The 22,635-nt window shown below is 32.1% G+C and overlaps 1 protein-coding gene across 1 annotated transcript; it reads right to left on the bottom strand.

The window, feature by feature from the left end:
• Nucleotides 1-48: 48 nt before the first annotated feature.
• On the bottom strand, nt 49-7,138 carry LOC143062620 (uncharacterized). Its single transcript, XM_076234283.1, has 3 exons — nt 7,084-7,138; nt 6,326-6,615; nt 49-205 (listed from the first exon to the last, which is right to left on the bottom strand). The coding sequence occupies exons 1-3, from the start codon at nt 7,114-7,116 to the stop codon at nt 49-51; spliced, it is 480 nt and encodes a 159-aa protein (XP_076090398.1). The 5' UTR covers nt 7,117-7,138.
• Nucleotides 7,139-22,635: the final 15,497 nt, after the last annotated feature.

The raw sequence follows: 22,635 nt of genomic DNA, 5'->3' as shown, positions 1-22,635 counted from the left end.
CTCCTCTTTTATAGCACATCTGTATACTAAATCATTAAATTGCTATTATTAACGTCTTATTTTACTACTTGCATTTTTTAATTCCTGATGTTTTTCCATAATTTCACCATAGTTTTCTAAATCCTGCTCAAGTTTATTGATAATTTCTTTTTGCATTCTAGACTTTTCCACATGCTTTTCACATTTCAACTTGAGTTCTGTATTACTGAAACATATATAATCAATGATAAGTAAATGAACACTTTACAACTGTAGAGGAATTAGTTGGTGATTCATGTAATAGATTACTAATCAGAGTTATGTGTATGTCACGATGCACAATTGTTGACAAAAATGAAGCATAGAATTAGAATGTTGTCATATGAAGAAGAGATGTGTCGTACACATTGACCAACAGTTAGTTTATAATCATTCATTAATGCGAATTACGAATCGCTTATAATGTAAACAGTTTTACAATCAAATTGATTATTAATTGCAGACTTTATAGGTCAAATCACCCATCAATACAATCTAATGATTCAAACATGTATACCATCTTACTATTTCTTTTAGTATATTTGATAACTTGATTAATCTTTTATCAAAGTCAGTAATGATATTAAATAGAACATCACAAAGTAAAAAATATGACAGTTCTTGTCCATTCGTTTTTTATGTGTTTTGTCATTTGATTTTTCCATGTTATTAGGAACTTTCCGATTTGATTTTCCGCTGCGTAATTACAGCACTAGGTTTTTATGAATTAGTAATTACAGCACTAGGTTTTTATGAATTATTGTTTTAGTCATGTAACACCTATTTTTATCCAATATCGAAAGTCTGTCGTGAAGTTTTCACATATTTGGAAGTTCAAAAATGTATACTATTTAGATATAGGAAGATGTGGTATGAGTCCCAATGAGACAACTCTTCATCCAAGTCACAATTTGTAATAGTAAACTATTAAAGTAGTGTCTTCAACACGGCAAACACCGAACAGCAAGCTATAAAGAGCCCCAAAATGTCTTGTGTAAAACATTAAAACAGGATGAACCACTGAACATCAGGTCCCTGACTTAGGACAGGTGCAACAAATGCAGCGGGTTTAAACATTTCAATAGGTACACACCTTCACTCTTACCTGCAACAATAGTGTAACATCACAAAATACAAAAATATACTATTAAATATCAATTGAAATGGCTTAACTCAATCAAAAGACATAAACTTAAACAAGTGAACAAACTATGAAAGGATTAAATTTGATTTATAACGCAATGCAAAAACAAAATCAATAAAATAATTGGTGAGATGTTAAAACAATATCGGAAAGACAACCATAACCGTGGACAAATGCCGCGAAATAAAATAATGTACACAGGTACATTATAATAATTTTATTGATAAGTATACAGTAATGGAGTATGGAAAGCCACACAAGTATAAAGTTGAAGTGCATTGAGGATTCAAGATTCCAAAAGAATTATGCCAAAAACGGCTAAGAAACCGGTAATCTATGCGTGGGATAAGACAATCCTTGGTTTTACTAATAATCATACTTTTTCAAACAGTTAATTTATAAAAATGACCATATAAATAATATTTATGTCGACACCGAAGTGCTGACGACTGGGCTGGTGGACACTCAGATCAAAATAGTTAGTGTGAGCAGAAAGTTGATGAACCAGGGGTATGCCAAAGAACGTCTCACCCTTTTTCTATAAAAGTTCATCGGAGGTACCAAGACCTTTGTTGATAAATATTCCATTTCAACTTCAAAATTATACACAAAGGTCTTGGAGTATGAATTCTGCGTACTGAAGTCGTTTATCATCTTCATAACGTGTTATAGTATTCTTTTTTTTTCTTTATTACTATTGCTTTTACTATTAAGTCGTTTTTATATATCCATTCGACGTGACTCTGAACTTATGTATCCCGTCATACTTTGAATGACAAAATTATTTTATTTTATTAATATCACTTTTACTGTTTAGTCTCTTTTTTTGTGATAACCGTTTGACGTGACTCTGTACTTATGTATCCCGTCATTCTATAAAGACAAAACTATTTTATATCTACCTGTATGACATCAAACGTGCGATTCTACGAAAGTACTTAAAATCTTTCCATTTTTATGGATGGATTTTACATAGATAAATAAAATCGTATCAAAAAATAAAAAAGCAAAATGAGGATGTTTAATTTAATGTATGCCTTTCTGCCTTCTTTGTTACATTTGTTAGTTTTTACAGCGAATATGATGATAACACAATGTTGACTGCTGTATCCCTAATTTGTTGTGTTCACGCATCGTTGTCAACATAATGGAATTTGATGCGACTGTCGTACAAGTGAGAGGTTTAGCCAGCTATAAAGCCAATTCCTGGACACCATTTTCTACATAAGAAAATGAGTATACCAAGTCAGCAATATGACAATTGTTATGGCCGTTTGTTTGCAATTTTGTAATACGCAGATTCTGTAATAACTACTCTAACGTTGTCAAATTTGAAAAAAAATTGATCGTTCAGTGCTGTTTATTTGGAATTCTTATTGACGCAATCATTCTTGTACCATCATAACTGTCATCACCGTTTAAGCTTTAGAATTGTGCTAGTTCATATCGTACATTATTATTTTTTTTATTTAAAGCATATATTTGAACTCTCTATTGTAATTAGTCATATAACCTATGTCGTGTTTAACAAATTTCTAGAAAAAAAACAATGTAAAATTTCCCCAAAAAAACCTCAAAGACAAGCCTAAAATATATTACAAGACGCCTAAATGACAGCCTAACAATGTATATTTTTGTTCTTCACTTTCCGGGATTCGTACTCATGCAACTGATATATCGTGGCACTGGACTTGCACTGTACCCGACGCGATAGACCACTCAAACACCAATGCCCTACAATAAGAAAGCTTTCGGTGGCCGTGTGTTATCTTTCCTTGTCCGTTTTCATCTATCGTCGTAACACGGTATATGATATATAAGGCATGAAGATGGAATTGTTATTACAGATCAGCTCAATTATCTATTGAAAAGGATCCTACAAAGTAATGGAAGATGCAGTCACAGAAATAGTTATATTTTAAGTTCGTCTGAAGCAGTGACGACTCTACACCAAATGTATCCATCGGATCACTAGCAGTGATGGTGATACAAGGCTGCCAGGGGCAGATCCAGGATTTCAGATTAGGGTGAGGGGGCACAATTTATTTATATTCGCCGAGCGGAGCGAGGCGAAACATTTTTGGGGTAGTATTTGAAATATTCTTCTGAAGGGGTTCAATGTAGGTATTTCGAAATAAAATGAGGTACCGTCAACAAGAAATAAAAGTTTCAAGTAGAAACCGCCTATATCCACCCTGACAACAATCTACAATTACTAGTGACTGATTGACAGATCATGGACGGAATGATGTGACACAATATGTTCCTGTTCCGCGAAAAACCTTTGAGTTATGATTGCAAGGTCTCCGACAAATTAGAAAAATATACACCAATAGCTTACGCACTACATGTAAGAGATTCATATTGCATACATATGATCGAGTTTATAAAGCTACAGTTATTAAGCTGCAACCCAAAAAGACAGATTTGAAGCTGAAGATCATGCGAACATTTTATTTTGATTCTGTGTTCCTATGCAAACCAATCAACAATCAAGACACCAGCACTTGTTCTAAAATAATTTATATATCAATATCAGGTAATACATATCTCAGTCAACCAATCCTTGAAAGACATTGGAGCTGGTAGTTGTGATAAACAGAAAAACAGAGACATCACAAAAATAAGAAGCCCTTGTTTGCAGATCGTCAATGTGTTTTAGCAATATGCACATAGTTTCAATTATGTGAAATGAACCGGTTCACTTAAGAATTACCTTAACACTCCATAACACTACCCTTGCCAAATTTGGTAAAGACGATGGAAATGTGAAGGGTTGACAGATAGACGGGCGGACAAAGGGAAGCAAAGTGAGACACGACAGATTTCACGATCTCACATGACCAATACTAGATACTAGTATTAGATTTTGCAAACGAAAATTTCTACTTCTCGCCGTGATTTTTAATTGTCCTTTCTTAATATTTGTTACTTTTTTTGTTTTTCGGAGGTCGTGCCAGACTTTATATATACTGTGTTCGTCACAAACCACTAAAATCAGAATGAGATGCATTTACGAAGTTTATTTTGTGGGGATCCCGGCCATGCATGTAATACGGTACATAATTCCGCACTGTGATTATCAAAGACATTGATTATAAAAACGGCAAATACGTATACTTTAACTGCTAAAAACTTTTTATTTATTTTTCATCAAATGCAGCTCTGCGTTTGACACCTTCCTTTGAAGTATCAAATATTTATAGAACTTAAAAATAAATCGTAGGTCAGTTGATAAGTAATCACGTTGATTATGTTACTAAGTTACGTAGTATAGAAAGTCCCTGGTTAAACTGTCTGTTTTATATACTTTGAATATTAAGAATGAATGGTCTCTTATGATACTCAAACAAGATGAAGACAACCCATGCTTTGCAAATTTTAGGGGGGGGGGGGCGCACGCCCGCCACGCCCCACCTAAATCCGCCCTTGGCTGCAAAAACATAATGCATATATAATACGTCTAAAATATCAGCCTAACAGTGTTAGATCTGTAAAATTAGCCTTTGCAAATCTACTTGTTCTTCCCTTGTCGGGATTCGAACTCATGCCACTGGACATCGAGGCACCAAATCGCCTTGCACTATGCCCGACGACGAGCTAGACCACTCGACCACCAAGGTTAAACAATATTTTAAAAAACTTGTTAAAAAATCAATTGCAATATAAATTATAATATACTTATCAAATGATTATTTCTGTGACTGCATCTTACGATTCTTTACGACAAATAGACATATAATTAGCAAGTAATTCCATCTTCATGCCTTTTATATCATGTTCTTTGTTATTGTTTGTCTGTTTTTCTTTTTCATTTTTAGCCTTCGTATCTTTCGTCCATCATTTGTTACAACTGTAGATTATACTTTCAAGAAAATGTAACACTATATAAAAAAGAAGATGTGGTATGATTGCCAATGAGACAACTATCCACAAAAGACCAAAATGACACAGACATTAACAACTTTAGGTCACCGTACGGCCTTCAACAATGAGCAAAGCCCATACCGCATAGTCAGCTATAAAAGGCTCAGATAAGACAATGTAAAATAATTCAAACGAGAAAACTAACGGCCTTATTTATGTAAAAAAAATGAACGCAAAACAAATATGTAACACATAAACAAACGACAACCACTGAATTACAGCCTCCTGACTTGGGACAGGCACATACATAAATAATGTGGCGGGGTTAAACATGTTAGCGGGATCCCCCCCCCCCCTAACCTCGGACAGTGGTATAACAGTACAACAGAAGAACGAACTATAAAAATCAGTTGAAAAAGACTTAACTCATCAGATGGACAAAAATACAAGTGGACGCGGCCGGGTACTTATACATCCCGACACAAAAAGACAAAAATCTGAGAGTACTCGCAGTAATCTGACAGCTAGTTCAAGCCACTAACAACTAAAATAAAAATCATGCATCTAAGACTAACCTATCAATCCGTACACATCCAACATCCAATGGATTTAGTGTAAAGACGTCATAAACAGCTAGAGAAAAACATGACCTTGTGCAATGCCAAGTTACAGGTATCGACAGATTGTAGATCCATGAATATGTATATGTATATAACATGCTAGTAATATTTAGTTAGCTTTTAATCTACTGATAACAAAATCAATATTTATACCACTAACACAAATATTCAATGATCTTATTACAGTGTTCAATAGGTAACCTTTTAGAATAAGTTTATTTAAAGGAGCGACAAGTTTACATGGATCATTTCTAAATTTCAGGGCACGCTAGGCAATCAAATTCTGTTTTTTTTTTATTCAGTCTTGGTGGTCGAGTTGTCTAGAGCGCTGTACACAGTGTAGGCTGTATTCTTACGATACCCCAATAACACCAGTTCGAATCCCGGCCAGAGATATTCAAAAATTTGCTTCATTGCATTGTTGTACTGATATTGAGAGTAATTAAAAAAATATATTGATAATTCATTCGCATAGTCTTTCGTAAGTCGTAACTACCTCTAAAGCTTGACCGATTTGTTTTCCTCCTTTTTATTTTCATATTACTTTGATATGTAATATCATGTATGGAATTAATTAAATGTTATCGAACTTTAAGATCTAGTATATATTATTTAAACTACTACTTATGTTATTATTTTGGAAACTTCAAATTAATTTAAAAGTTGTTAATCTCACCTTTCGGTCAATAATGTATTTTCAGTCTCTAGAACGTCAACTCTCTCTTGGAGTTCTACTACTGTACTAGTTGTCTCTTTATATTCAAGTTCAAGGTGTTCAGCTGCTTTAACGTATGTTGTCCTCTCTTCTTGAATTTTTTTCAAAATTTCAGTTTTTTCCTTCATAGCTTTAGTTAGCAAAACGTATAACATACGAATGTTTAAGTCATACATTCGTTCTTCCAATGCATTCCTTGCAAGTTTTGGAGTAAAACTTGCAAATCTGCCAATAACTCTGTCTTCGGCAATCTTAAAATAAACCAGGAATAACAAAACGTACAATTTAAGCAAATTAGTTAAAGGCAACACACAAAGTTTGTAAATGAAGTTTTGAATATATTAATAAAAGTCGATTCATGTGTCTTATTAAGTATAAAAAGTAAAAAAAACATACCAAATTAATTGATGCATATAATGTGCATTTCTCAAATATAAAAGCAAAATAAATACTGAAAAATAGAAACCGAAAATAAAATTTCTTTGAAACATGAATATTTATTTTGTTAGCTTGGATCTTTTTTTATGTTTGAAATACAAACATGTTATTCTTTAGCTAGTGTGCTGATCATTACTTGTTTTGCCTATAAACATATCATTTGAAATACTTTCTTCAGATATTACTATTGTCTATTTTAAGTTAGAAATATTTGACTGTAAGTGAAATAGAAGTCACAAATTTATTAGATTTTAAGAAGCATCCATGTGCTGTCCATGTACCTCTCTCTCATGATGATCATATCGAGTTTCCATTCCTCTTGAAGTCTGCTCCTGTAAAAAAATGTGTTTGTTACCAAAGTTAGAAACATTCTAAAAATATACGACGATCCGATTATGAAATAATTGACGATTGATTTTCAGTCATGAATTTGTAAATGTTATCTTGATGGCAACGAATGTGTTAAATCAAACTCCAATCGCATATCAGACCACATTTTCATATTGCTGACAATTACTAGTATTTCACTTTAAGTTGTGTATCTTACATTAAAGATAGGAAAAGTTGCAAATCAATATCGCCCTGTCCAACGGACAGACATATGTATCTGAATACCTTACAAAGCTATACAGTTACCACTCAGGGCTGGTTGCCTCCGGTTTCCTGTCATACTGCCTTCCATGTATCAAAGTTACGTTCCAGTAAGCCTTGATTTGGCTGTAATTACTACACCTTAAAAGCACTTAAACAAGCCATCATTGACAAGAGTATTGAACAAATCATGCCAAAAACAATTGTTTTTTTTCAAAATTCATCCTTCATTATATGGTGCTAGTGTACGAGTAAACCAGTAAAACTAAATCACACTAATATAAGGAGATGTGGTATGAGTGTAAATAAGACAACTCTCCATCCACGTCCCATGCATAAGTAAACCATTATAGGTCAACGTCTTTAACACTTAGCATCTGATCAAACTGAACAACAATCTATAAAGGGCCCCTAGCTTAAAACCATTCAATTAGAAAACTAAGTGTCTATTCTATATAGAAATCAAGAAACGAAACACACTTATGAATCACATCAACAAACGACAACCACCGAAGAACTAGGACAGGTACAAACAAATCCAGCGGTTTTAACGTTTTACAGGCGCCAACCTTCACCCTTTACTAAAATAATAGTGTATCATTACAACACAGACATCCACACTATAAAATACCAATTGAAATGGCTTGAGGAAGCTCGCGTGTACAAAAATTTCAGCGAAAAATTAAACATTTGTTTTTTCATTACAAATTTTGTTTATTACACTATTAGTTATTACTATATGATATGGTACAAAAATCAACCAAAACCAAATTTGATTCGGTTTGGCCCCAGATGACTTTTAAAATGTTTATATCATTGAAAAAGCTACAAATTATCTCCCTTTGGTGCAAAAATGCCATTTTTTGCAATAAATTGAAATATCTCTTTTAACTCATCGGTGACCTATATTTTTTGTTTGAGGCACTAAAGAAGAAAATGAATATCACCCTCAACCTCAGTACCACACAATTTACAGATACGGAATGTCATTTTTAATCTTTCCTCCGCATAACTTTGTTGGAGCAGTTCTACGTAAGGAGCACACTCCTGTAAATGAAGTCCGTATAGTGTGAACATGCGCGAGCATAAAAGAGGGGCGAAAGATACCAGAGGGACAGTCAAACTCATACGTTGGTGACCTTCTGCTGTTGTTTTTTCTGTGGTCAAGTTGTTGTCTCTTTGACACATTCCCCATTTCCATTCTCAATTGTATTGAAAATAAACTGACAACTCCATGGCTAAAAATAAAAAGCTAAACAGACAAATAATAGCACATAAGACACAACATAGAAAACTAAAGACTAAGCAACACAAACCCCACAAAAGATAGGTGTAATCCCAGGTGTTCCGGAAGGGTAAACAGATCCTGCCCCTGGCACCCGTCGTGTTGCTTATGTTATTACACATCCGGTTAATAGTCTAATTCGGTAGGTCACATTCGTGAAAAGGGAAGGATATTGTAGTGACGACATAACAAATTAATTGAAATATGTAAACACCATACGATAGGGCAGAGAGTATGTTGCTGCTGAGAAATTGAAAATTGATAATTGAAATTGATAATTGGGAAGTTGAAATCGTCCCGTTTGTGATAGATTTTAGTGTAAAGTCGTCCATCTGTGTCAAAATTGAGAAAATAATCAAGGTATGCAGCAGCCCTTCTTGTATCAGTAGTATCCTTAATTTCAAGTTCACTGGGATATATTAGATGTAAGTTTTGGCTGAAATGAGGATTATGTAGTGATGGGACATCATCAATATATCTGACAGTAAAATTAAAGAATTTCGCAAGGGGCTTTTTCTTTTCGTCTTTTAGAAGGTGCTGAATGAATTGTGCTTAATACGATAAATAACGAATCGGCAAATAGAGGTGCAAAATTAGTTCCCTTTGGAATAATATCAATCCTCCAAACTCAACAAACATTTTGTCGATCAAAAAGCCCAGGATTTTGATAATATCATCTTCAGTATATCAGTGTGGTTTTTCCCAAAATAAGAATGATCATAACCCCAAACAAGAAATGTGTATCTACGATTCCCTTTTTTTATAGAAAAGGCTCTGTTAAATGAGATGGTGAAGTCGATCTTTCAATTGAGCGTGAGGAATAGTAGTGTAAAGTGTAGAAAAATAAAAAATCTTCATGTAGCAGCAATTGTAGAGATGTGATATAAGATTAATGAATGTATGTCCCGCATGCAAAGCTCTGATTCCTTGCCCGGCTTTGACAATACTTTTTTTGTCCTTTTTGGTTTATAGCTCTTCATACTTTTAATAAGCTCTGAATTTCCAAATATTTAGACCTCGAGCATCACTGAAAAGACATTGATTGTCGAAAATGCGCATCTGGTGCAGAAACAATTGGTACCGTTTATGTTATTATTACCACTGGGTCGATACCTCTGCTGGTGAACTGTTAGTCCCCGAGGGTATCACCATCCCGGTAGCCAAAAGTTCGGTGCTGGCATGAAAACACGTATTTTGTGTCATAAAAAAGTTGTTACAAGATTTTTGAAATTATTTAAAATAAAGGAATACATCTCCGTCATGCAAATAAAGGTCTGATTCCTTGCTCGGCTTTTGCTATAATTTTTTTTACACTTTTTGGTTTTATAGCTCTTAATACTTTAAAAGCCTTGGATTTTCAAAACCTTCGATGACCTGGAGCATCAATGAAGAGACATTGATTGTTGAAACGCGCATCTGGTGCAGAATAATTATATCGTTTATGTTATTAAGCAGTAAATATTCAGAATTTTTGACAATCTACATCAGGTCAACACCAGCGGTAGAATATATCTCGATGTTAACATTTAGCGACTACAAAACTGGTAAACCACGCCAAATTCTGTATGTGCCTGTCCCACGCCAGTAGATAACTGTCTGTTATATGTATTGTTGTAAATAATTCCGCTAGTTTTCTTGTTTTCTTGTTTGTTGCATTTATTTGTACAATATTCCTGTCACGTACATGTAATGTTGTCCTATTAGCGGGAGGTTTGGCTTGCCGAAGTCCGTACGATGGCCTATAAATATAATTGCATACTACCCCTTATAAATTTAATCTATGATTGAGAGTTCACTCATCGTCAATCATTCTTCATCTCCTCATTGTAATAGGTTTATCAAATAAAATTAAAAAAAGTTATGATTGCCAATATGCGACAACGTTTAATTTGACATGGATGTTAGGTACAATAACTCACGGTATGGTTTTCGCAATGAGTAAAACTAAAACTTTTTTACCAGCATTGAAATATCGTATTGGATTTGAATTAAACATAGTTGTGTTCTATCTGTTAAAAAGTTAAAGGGATTATTAAAATTTTACATTATCTCTGACTATTTAAACATAAACATATCTTTTAAAGCTTGATAACTATTGTAATATAGTATATACAAATATCAGGAGGAATAGAAAGTAAAACCATAGGAGTGTAGTAATTGTGTACCTCTTTCTTTTGTTCAAGAAAATGTTGTTCTGGTCTGAAGTACTGATTGTCCATCGTCTATTTAGTCTTCTACTGTAAACAAAAATTAAGAAAAATATGTTATGTGAAGGGGAAATTTTTTTTTGTATTGCAGAACACACATAGCGGTATTACAACGTTTTCATTTGACACTACACACAAGAGGTATTCATTAAAAGGCTATTAGATGTCAAATTAATGATCCCCAATTTGACCCAAATTTTAATATTTGATTTATAACATCCTATAATTATTCAAATTATAAAACGTACATAACATTTAACAATGAAAGAACTCAATATAAGGTATTAGCGTTTCGTACATATTTCAGACTAGACGCCAACTCACTATCCATCCAGATAACCCGAGAAGAATGTCGACTGTCTCATAACGAGAGTTACAATTACCAGAAATATCGATATAAACAGACAACCAAGCCGGAACAATCGACTGATGTATTTTTTTTTTTTTTATGTCTGTTTGATATCATATTATATTTTGAATATATATCTATCTATATATATAGCTATAATAAGCCATAGTTAGGAGAAGGAATAAGGTGTCTGCGCAATGCTAGGCGGTGTTGTCGTATAAGTTAGAAACAAACAGTACAGGTTCCAGCCCCGCTCGGGGAGAAAGTTACGAATCAGATCTATTCTTAAATCGTTAGGTTGATTTGTTAGGCACTTTATATATATATATGTGAAGCTCAGGTGGTCGTGTGGTCTAGCGGGACGGCTACTTTGCAGGCTATTTGGTGTCACGATATCTCAGTAGCATGGGTTCGAATCCCGGCGAGGGAAGAACAAAAAATTTGCGAAAGCAAATTTACACATCTAACATTGTTGGGTTGATGTTTAAACGAGTTGTATATATATATACGCCCATAAGGACGCTGTATCAGTTATCCTGAAGAATCCCAATGAAAGCATAACATCGATTGAACTGGAACTGTTAACCTGTTACTTATTTCATGAATATATATATCTGCACATGTACAAATTATCTTTTACGCCTATATATATATACACAATAAGGCAGATCTCAATAGGCAGATCTCAATCGACTGACCATTAAAATCATTGACCACAACTCTGCTTGGTCTAAGGAGGATAACTCGCTCGGGAAAGATTTTGGAAAATTAACAACTTTGGCACCAAATGGGATAAATGAAAAGATGTAGTTCGACTCCGTGTAGTGTTTCACATTTAGGTTATATTACTTATTATAACAGTTTCTGTTTCTATTTTTTAACCTTTCTCATATTTTAAATAAACTTGTTGAAGATACCAATTTAAATTGCTCAATTTTTTAAAGATGTATAAGTACCAAGCCACGTTCTTCTACTTATACCTATTCAAAACTTATTATTACATTTTAACGGCTGTTTGTTCGCGATGTTTTAATACTCAGATTCTGTTTGAGCTACTTTACTCTGTCAATATAAAATATTTACAAATTTAGATCGTCCAGTGCTGTCTATTTGGTAATTTTATTGACGTAATCATATTTTTAGTTTTTTAGTACACCAGATCCGGATTTCGACAATATATATATATATATATATATATATATTAGAAGTGTCTTAATACAGCACAAACAACATTTTCCAAAAGACCAAAAAAGTGAAAAGTATATTTAAACAAAACGCATTTGACTAACAGGTCGAACAACTGATGTTCTTTAACCCTGCTGACTGCCATTGGCGATTGCCAAATAAAATTGATCACAAGATGTAACAAAATGGATCTTAAATCAATTTAATACTAAACAGAAAACAATTAACTTGTGGCCACGATGTTATGCCACAAATATAAGGTGTCAATATTTTTTTTGTACACCAGATCCGGATTTCGACAATAAATGTCTCTTCAGTAATGTTAGGGATCGAAACGGTATTTGTTATTTGATTTTGACATGTGATTATGGACTTTCCCAATTGATCTTCCTCTAGGTTCAGTATTTTTGTGATTTTACTTTTTGGAAGGCCATATAAAATGTACCCTCATTTTTAGATAGACTCTTGAATTTTAACAGTCAATATATGATGAACGGATCACATAAGCCGGAGGGAAAATATGATACAAGCCCAAACGAAAAAATATAAACGAGTCTAAATTGAAAACTACGTTCAAACCTATGATTGCGTTGAATAAAACCCGCAATCTTTATACGTGTGCATGTAAAACAAATTTCGTTGTAGAAGGGTCTAAATACAGCACAAACAACATTTTCCAAAAGACCAAAAAAAGTGAAAAAGTATATTTAAACAAAATGCATTTGACTAACAGGTCGAACAATATATGTATAAAAATATAACTCGTCTAAACATCAACCCAACAGTGTTAGATCTGTAAATTTGCTTTCGCAATTTTTTTGTTCTTCCCTCGACGGGATTCGAACCCTTGCTTCTGAGATATCGTGACACCAAATCGCCTGCACTGTAGCCGTCTCGCTAGACCACACGACCACCTGGGCTTCATAAGAATGAAGCTTTCGGCGGCCGGATGTTACCTTTCCACGTCAGTTTTAATCTAGCGTCGTACTACAGTACACGATATATAAGGCATGAAGATGTTTTTTTTTACAGAGCAGCTAAATTATCTATAGTAAAGGATCCTACAAATTAATGCAAGATACAGTCACAGAAAATAATTATATTTATAAGAACGTCTGAGCCAGTTACAAAAAAGGTTACATATGCAGATGTATATATATTCATAAAATAAATAGTTAGATAAGTTAACATTTTTTTTTCTTTTGAAAATTTCTATTACCATCAGTTGCTTGTTACATTGTGTTCAACAAGTCCAAGCTCATTGTGAAGAATTAGTATTTTTTTTAATTCGATTTTATTAATAGATAATACATCAATCATCAATGTAATATTTTTTTTTACATAATCTTAGAAATTAACTTCTTCTAACTTCTTTGTAAAATACATTCGTTTTGTAAATTTTTTTATAAATAGACCAAATACATCAAGTCTTTTCATTTTTTGATCAGATACATAGTAGGATGTATAAATTGAAAATCAAATAATAGTAATAAGATAGTAAAACCAAAGTAATATTTATCCTATATTTTATAGCCAAAAACTAAATCTTTTAATGGAATAGCTTTTTCTATATTTAATTTTTGTCGAGCCTGCAACTTTTGTTGCAGAAAGCTCGACATAGGGATAGTGATCTGGCGGCGGCGGCGGCGGCGTTAACTAACTTCTTAAAAGGTTTATATTTTAGAAGGTGAAAGACCTGGATGCTTCATACTTTGTATATAGATGCCTCATGTTACGAAGTAGAACTAGTATATTTGGTGTATGGAAGGACTGGAAGGTGTACATGTCCAACTGGCAGGTGCCATCTGACCTTGACCTCATTTTCATGGTTCAGTGGTTATAGTTAAGTTTTTGTGTTTTGGTCTGTTTTTCTCATACTTTATGCAATAAGGTCTACTATATTTGTTGTATGGAATTATTGTAAGGTGTACATGTCTAGCGGGCAGATGTCATCTAACCTTGACCTCATTTTCATGGTTCAGTGGTCAAAGTTAAGTTTTTAAGTTTTGGTCTTTTTATCTTATATTATATGCCAAAGGTCAACTATATTTGGTGTATGGAAATATATTATGATCTATATGTCAGTCCCGCAGGTTTTATTTGACCATGACCTCAATTGCACGGTTCATTGCACAGTGTTAAGTTTTTGTGTTTTGGTCTATTTTTCTTAAACTATAAGTAATAGGTCAACTATATTTGTTGTATGGAAGCTTTGTTAGCTGTACATGTCTGCTTGGCATGGTTCATCTGACCTTGACCTCATTTTAATGGTTCATTGGTCTTTGTTTAGCTATCTTGGTTAATGTTAAGTTTATGTGACAGTTGTAATAAAGCTTTATACTTAGGACTATCAACATAATATCAATGATTAGTAAAGAAGGCGAGACATTTCAGTGTGTGCACTCTTGTTGCAATAAAGTATGATTTTTTTCTCCAAAAATTGTTTAAAAAAGGAACATGATATAAAGTTATGATGATAATCTTCTTCAGTAAAGCATTTGTAACATAAATCATTGTCTATAACCTATAATCTAAACAATTACGTTTTAGTAGGTAATATACTTTGTAAAAGTTTCCATTGATACATTTTCAATTTATGGACTTTCCGAATTGATTTTCCTCTGAGTTCAGTATTTTTGTGATTTTACTTTTTATTTTCTTCTTAATAGTAAAAAATAAAGTTGTACAATGGTTTTAAATGAAATTCTGTTTATAATGGTAGTACATTTAACCATACATTTAAACTAATCGGTTTCACAACCTTTTTCTTTACTTATATGTTGTATGATAACGTATCGGACAAAAACGAAATGTCAATATAATTACCACTTAAGTAGATGGGGTGTCTAAAAAGTAAAATCACAAAAATACTGAACTTAGAGGAAAATCAATTCGGAAAGTTCATAATCACATGGCAAAATCAAATAACAAAACGTAAATAATAATCCATAGAATTTTTTAATAATTTGCCAAAATGTAGTTTATATAATGTTTTTTTTTTTGGAAATTAAAAAAAAAGAATGGGTCACAAGGCTTATTTTCACGCTACACGGTGTTTAAAATTGACAGATTTTGTATAGATAATGCATGGAAAACCCAATTTTTTGCAATAAAGCGTAAACTACACCATAGAATTTTGAGATAACATATGAAAAGATAGCTTTAATAGTATGCTTTCAGTTAAGCAGTTTCTTGCTACATTATGAAATAGGTAAATTCCTAACACATTATATTGTCAAAGTACCTTAACTCTTGCAATTGAGTTGCCTCCCCTTATGTGCCAAAGTTGGAAAAAATTTAATCAAACAAAAGTTTTCTGTTTTTTGTAAAATACAACCATGACTGTGATAAAACATTCATTTTCTATACTGAAATGAAAGTTCTTAGACATGAATTACCTACTACTCTAAAAATTTGCAGATTCTATTAAAGATGTAGACTTGTTTTCTGGTATTTCCAAATCCAAAATGGAGGAAGACACCCTATCTACCTTAAAGACAAACATTGTCTTTTTACATTGACTCTTCTTCTCGTGGAATTCTCCGATCTAAGACATTGTGACCAATCTATTGAAATTGCGTTTTTTTAAGATGTCAACTCAGTTATGCATTTGGGTTTATTTTCTATTTGTAACATAGTGAGATTTCGCTTTTTCCAAATAATACAAAATTATCCATTGTCTCTAATTTAAGTTTAAAATTTAATTTCTCACATTCTTCATTATCATGTAAATCAAATACATTCCAAAAGCTTTACATGTTTATCTGTTCAGTTAATATTTGCTATTTTGTCTTTACTGTTTTTGAGTTTTCCTATCTAAATCCCTTCTGTTTTAGCTTATTAACAATTAATCCCGAATAAGATCCAAAGATTATAATTTCATTCAAAGCTAGTTCGTTGTCATTTTTATCATTAAAATCTAAAGTTGTGTCATCAGCTAATTGACTTATTTTAATACAATGTGTTTTCCTATCAAAAAAATTATCTGAAATCCTTTTATATTTTTGTTAATTAATAAACAAATCAACAGTTTAATCGATTTCATCCTTCCATTGGGACTCTTCATGATAACTGTATTAGCGTCGTTATTCAGTTATCCTGAAGAGCTCAAATGGAAGGATGAAATCGATTGAACTGTTAACTTGTTTACTTATCTAGCTTTTTATTTTATGAATATATAAGTTTTTATATGATGGATGTCAACGAGTACTCGAGTACTCGAGTATCGCTCGGTACTACCGAGTATCTAATAATAAAATGATACTCGACTAATCGGTCTCCTGTTAGAAAGTGTTGCTTTCCCAAGCTTCAACAAATATATCCTCATTGAGAGCGCATCCCGGGAAATTAAATATTAATATAAATTAATGAAAATTAAAATACGATTTGATTGTGTGCATTAACTGTCATTTAAAATTCTTCCCAACAGAGGTAGGCTTTGAACAAGAGCACTTTTCCAAATCTTACACTTTTAGCTAATCTAATGCGTTCCTCCACCGTTTATACCGTCAGGTCATATATTTTCATCAGCAGGGCTGTTATTTACCAAATAAAGTTGAGAAATCGTCTCGTTCCAGAAAATTTGTTAAGACAATACTTTTGAATAAGAACAAATTCAAAGCACCATGCGTTGACCCTCAGGAAACGATTAATGGCATCAGTTAGTATTAATTTTCACCCCTTTGTTAATTATTCAATGGGATTTTTACGGTTCAAAATACTGTTGTTTGAGTATTCATATTTCCTCAGATATTAACATCAATTCTCTGTAAAAATCGACCAAATATGAAAAATTTTGGCCAGATTATTTTTTTTTCGATTACTTTTTTTTAAGTTGAAATGGTCCAAACTAACAGTCAAATTGAAAAAAAAATCAATAAAAAAATCTGAATAGTCTGGTTGCCATGGAAACAACGTGACATCATATGCATATATAAGTATAGCAAGTAGAAATGGCTAACATCTCATTTTATGGTAAAAATGAGATAAGCATAACATATTTTGTTATTTTCATTGGTATAAGAGACCATTTCAATCATTTAAACTGCTAACTGACACATTTTTCGAATAAAAACAGTTTTTTGATACATAAGGTGGTCCACTTAACACAAAAATCGGCATGATTTTTGCCGATTTTTGGCATTTTTTACACCTGATTTTACCGAAAACGCAGAAATCCTCACATAAAAGACTATAAAATATAAAATTATGGATGTTTTGTCAACAAAATGGTGCAAAAAAATTCTTGGGTAAATGTTGCAGAAATTTGCCAATAGAGGAATTCTAGTCATAGTAATTTACCCTGAAATTCCCCCTTTTTTAGGATCTATTTGTAAATAAATATGTCATATGAATATTTTCATGATAAAATAGTCCGTTCTTATGAAAAAATATTTTTAGATGTGTTGAGGGTAATTATATCATATAACATATTCCAGCAATTGAAAATTTCATGCTCAAACTAATCTGGATGTAATTTTGAAAAAAATCAGTTATTTCCCTTTTTGAAAATCTTCGTTCAAGAGATAGAAAAAAAACTATATTCCACACAAAGTGACATACTAATTACAAATGTTGCCTGTCCAATTTTAAAACAATTTTCGGACATAATTTGTGACATTTATACACTGAATAATCAAGAGCTATCTGCCCAGAAATTTTCAGATGAATTGGATAACCGGTTGTTGGGTTGCTGCCCCTGAATTTTTTGCCGTTTTTGGTTATTATCTTGAATATTATTATAGATAGAGATAATCTGTAAACAGCAATAATGTTCAGCAAAGAGAGATCTACAAATAAGTCAGGATAACTAAAATGGTCAGTTGACCCCTTAAGGAGTTATTGCCCTTTGTAGTCATTTTTTACCAATTTTTCGTATTTTTTTGTAATGTTATACAAAAATCTTCTCCTCTAAAACTACTGGGCTAAATTTAACCAATCTTAGCCACAATAATTATTAGGATATCTAGTTTAAAAAATGTGTGCGATGACCCATTCAACCAACCAAGATGGCCGCCATGGCTAAAAATAGAACATAGGGGTAAAATGTAGATTTTGGCTTATAACTCTGAAACTAAAGCATTTAGAGCAAATCTGACAAAATTAAATTGTTTATCAAGCCAATTTCTTTCTGCCCTGAAATTTTCAGATGAATTGTTGGGTTGCTGAATACTATTATAGATAGAGATAAACTGAGTAAGATCTACAAATGAGTCAACATGACCAAAATGGTCAGTTGACCCCTTTAGGAGTTATTGCCCTTTATATTCATTTTTTTTAAAAACAATTTTCATTAATTGTGTAAGGAGGTAAGGCCAATTTCCCCTCAATTCTTTTGATTCGATAAGATAGGTAAATCATGTTTTGAATAGCCCGATAGATGCTAATTATAGTACATTAAAATACGTCACATCATCTATTTCCATACCTTGAACAGGTATTCCTACAAAAAACAAGGCCAAGACTATTGATTTTTTTATATTAATTTTATCTAATTGTTAACACCCTACATGCGCATAAGGTACCATACCACGTAACTTGTCAAGACGCCAAATAATATTGAACAAATTCAAATGGGTTGTTGTTTTTCTCATTTTGAATATATGTATATCTGTATTTGACCTGGTCTTTTAAGGTTTAATTGTCGATAAGATAAGATAAGATAAGATAATATATATTTTAACCGGAGAACATCCTACATCAGCTGGCCATAGAACACCTTGTGTTACTAACACATGTTATATGGCCTTTTCTGGCATTTTAACAAATCGACCCTTCGTTGTAATACAGATGCAACGGCTTCTTGATGTTTTACCTACTGGCAATCACGATTTTTAGTGTAATTGATTTGTTCTGTGGCGTTGTCGTATTTTCTGATGACTTAGGTACCGGTGTAAGGACGGTAATAATAATTAAGAAAGGTTATGTACAGGCACAGGTACTTCTTAAGTTGTTCTTTGCATAATATGTTATCAATGTAAACACATGAATATAAAGTGGAAAGGGATTAATATAAGTTCCAAAACTTGTTTCCCAATCCACTATAAATTAATATGTTTAAACTACATGAATATAAATTAAGTCAAGAGTATTGACAGTCATAGGAATGCACGCAATAAGCGTTTTTTTTTAATAAAATGATTTATACTATATAGTCAAAATGAATCAGAATGCCTCTAAAAATTAAACAAACATCCGAAAAAATATGAAAGAAACATTAAAATCTAATATAACAACACAAAAATGCAAAATGTCTTAACGAGATTCGAACCCAAGCTTGAAATCAATCTTTCATTTGTAGTTCTATGCTCTACTGATTGAGCCACCGCGGTACTTGACCATAATATTCTTAATAAGGAGCTATATCGATACAATTTATAGATGTTACATTTTTTTTCCATTAAAAATTTGTTTTGTTTTTTTTTTTTTTTGTGTTTTATGTTTGTTTTTATATAATAAGGACACACTAAGCCAATTTCATGTTTGAGAGAAAATGTAGTATAAATTGTCACGAAAAAAATAACTGTTTTTTTTTTTTTTGAAATGTTCTTCTTGGGGGATTCCCTGTTTTTCCAACCTAAAAACACCCTAAATTCCGCATATTGAACTCTCATCCTTTTTGAGGGTTAAACTAAATATTTATCACACATATCATAATATATGTAAATCGAGATATTGATCAAAAAGCATTTTTTTTTTAGTAAATTTTACTCTGTTGGCACTTTTTGAAATTGGCCCTCCTGTGAAAAAAAATCCGGACAAATTGGCCCTACCTCTTTTTGTAATTTTTTCCAAATTTTTTCCTCTGTAACTAAAGGGCCAAGTTTATTATAGATGGAGAAAATGGTAACTAGCAAGAATGTTCAGTAAAGTAAGATCTACAAACACATCACCATCACCAAAACACAATTTTGTCATGAATCCATCTGTGTACTTTGTTTGATATGTACACAAGGTGAGCGAAACAGGCTCTTAAGAGCCTCTAGTTCTTATTCTTGTTTATAAAATATATTGTTTAAGAATATTTTTACAACTGTATCATGTGTATGATACATATATTGATGTGGAACTAAATGGGTATTGACTCAAACCTGCAATACAAAATGATTTAAAGTTCAAGCAATTTAAATTTAACACATTTATTAAAAATAACTTGAATACATGCGGAACTTATCATGTTTGGCCAAAGACGATAAGTATCTATAAAGGCAATTATCAATTGTCTATATATATAACAAACCAAAAAAAACACTTAAAAGAAAATACCAAAACCTTTTTTCTTTTAAAAATAATTCAAGTATGAATACGAAAGAACACCAGTAGCAAATTAGCATCTGCCTAAAGTACACTTCATCCCAAAATAACGGTTTTTCAACAAAGATGTAGTATTTTGTCCTCTAACCTTTATTTTAAATTGAATTGAAGAAAAAAAATTAACAAGTTATATGTTCAGTCTTGTTTCAAAGGAGTTTTTACTTAATTACTCAAAGTATACCCTGTAAAATAAATTGATTCTCAAAATCCCCAAATTTTAACATAAAACCCAAATTTTCCATAAATATAACGAACCTAGTAATGAACCCATTTTGTTTATCTCTTTATTTAAAGAAAATCATTTGAAGTATCCATACCAAAATTCTTTGATGTAAGTGCCTCTCTATTTCTAATTTTTTTGTGCAAAAAAAAAAAAAAAAAATTATGTCACTACCCCCCCTCTTTTCTTAACGTTTTCTTGGAGGTTTTTTATTGTCAACCATAGGTCAGTCATTTGAACAAACATATTCAACAAACACCAACATCAATATAACATGTAAGTTGGTTGATATGTTTGAAATTGTATGATAGCAAACATATGAAAAATAGGCCTACATGAACAGTTTACACCCCTTATATGACACAATTTGAGTTATCCGCCATTGATTTAAAATATGTTTACCCAGAGATATTTTTTCATTAATGATTAGCTAAATACCTAATCTTTAAGTGTAGTGAGTCATGTTTTGGCTATATTTCTGCAAAAAAAAATGTTCCAGGGACCAAATTTGGTCGAATTTTACTCTTTTTACTTAAGATCCACAGTACCTAAAATAGCTATTAGCTCTGATATTTTATACTGTATTTTACCGTATATGATTTACCTTAATCAATATATTTTTATAAAGCATATTCTGTTGTTCATTTAATGATAAACTATGTAAAGCTATCTGCCATAATAAATGAGCTGTTCATAATTGAAATTTGGTAATTTTGAGGTACATTTTTCCTTGGTTGCTAAGGAAATTGATGTTCCTTAGCAACCGACAAGAAGGACTGGGATGATTAAGATTTTAAACTGATTTTTATGAATAATACAACTAACTTTGATGTTAGAGGTAGTTTTTCTATCACATTATTTTTTTTATGTGGCCAGCTGTTGGTTGATGCATACAGAGAATTGATGTTAACTAGTTACTTGATTAGATGATTGGCAGTTTATAAAAATTAGTTCATGTATTAAATGAGCTATTATTTATGGTATAAAATTCCTTGGACTATTATCTACTCCTAGGAAATAATGTTGAGTGTTTTATGTTCCTAAGAAAACAACATACAATACTGAAATACTGAAAATGGGTTTAATATTGTGTTTCCAATTGAAGATGATTTACTCGGGTATCGCTCGGTAAATCCAACGAGTACTCGGTTAGTATATCTTTACCGAGTTGACATCCCTAATATATACATATATATAATAAAAATTATAACACAAATTCCCATACGTTTCGGCCATAACGGTCTTCTTCATTGGAATAAATTTCAACATTGCAACAACAATTACATCGCTTGGATACATTACGTTATAATAACTACTATGCCGTTCATTTACCGCGTTTTTCGCTTTTTTAATATAAATATTTTTATTATCGTTCATAGACATATTTTCACTATCGTTCATACATTTTGTTGAGTCCATAAGGCTCTAAAGTTTTTAATTTTTTATATTCAAAAGGCTTCTTTAGTTTTCTGTAAATTTCTGTTCCAAATACTCTTTCTATGACGATAAATTATAAATTTTTCATCGAATGATTCTGCTGAATGAGGGGGTTAACTACCGGATCTTCTTTTTTCTCTTTTCGTATTTTTGAAAATTTCAATAGCATCCGTTGATATAGTGTATCCCCGGTTCGTCCTACATATATAAACAGGGGATACATTATATCAACGGATGCTATTGAAC

This window comes from Mytilus galloprovincialis, chromosome 2 (assembly GCF_965363235.1).
Source record: "Mytilus galloprovincialis chromosome 2, xbMytGall1.hap1.1, whole genome shotgun sequence".
NCBI lineage: Eukaryota > Metazoa > Mollusca > Bivalvia > Mytilida > Mytilidae > Mytilus > Mytilus galloprovincialis.
The sequence above is the reverse complement of the archived record's forward strand: the minus strand, read 5'-3'. Positions and strand labels throughout refer to the sequence as shown.

Excerpts from the sequence above, each read along its gene's own strand:
- LOC143062620 (XM_076234283.1), bottom strand. The coding sequence starts at position 7,116 with ATGGAAACTCGATATGATCATCATGAGAGAGAG. Across the intron at positions 6,616-7,083 it reads ATGATCATCATGAGAGAGAG|ATTGCCGAAGACAGAGTTAT; the intron begins GTACATGGACAG and ends GTTTATTTTAAG. Across the intron at positions 206-6,325 it reads AATACATTATTGACCGAAAG|TAATACAGAACTCAAGTTGA; the intron begins GTGAGATTAACA and ends TATATGTTTCAG.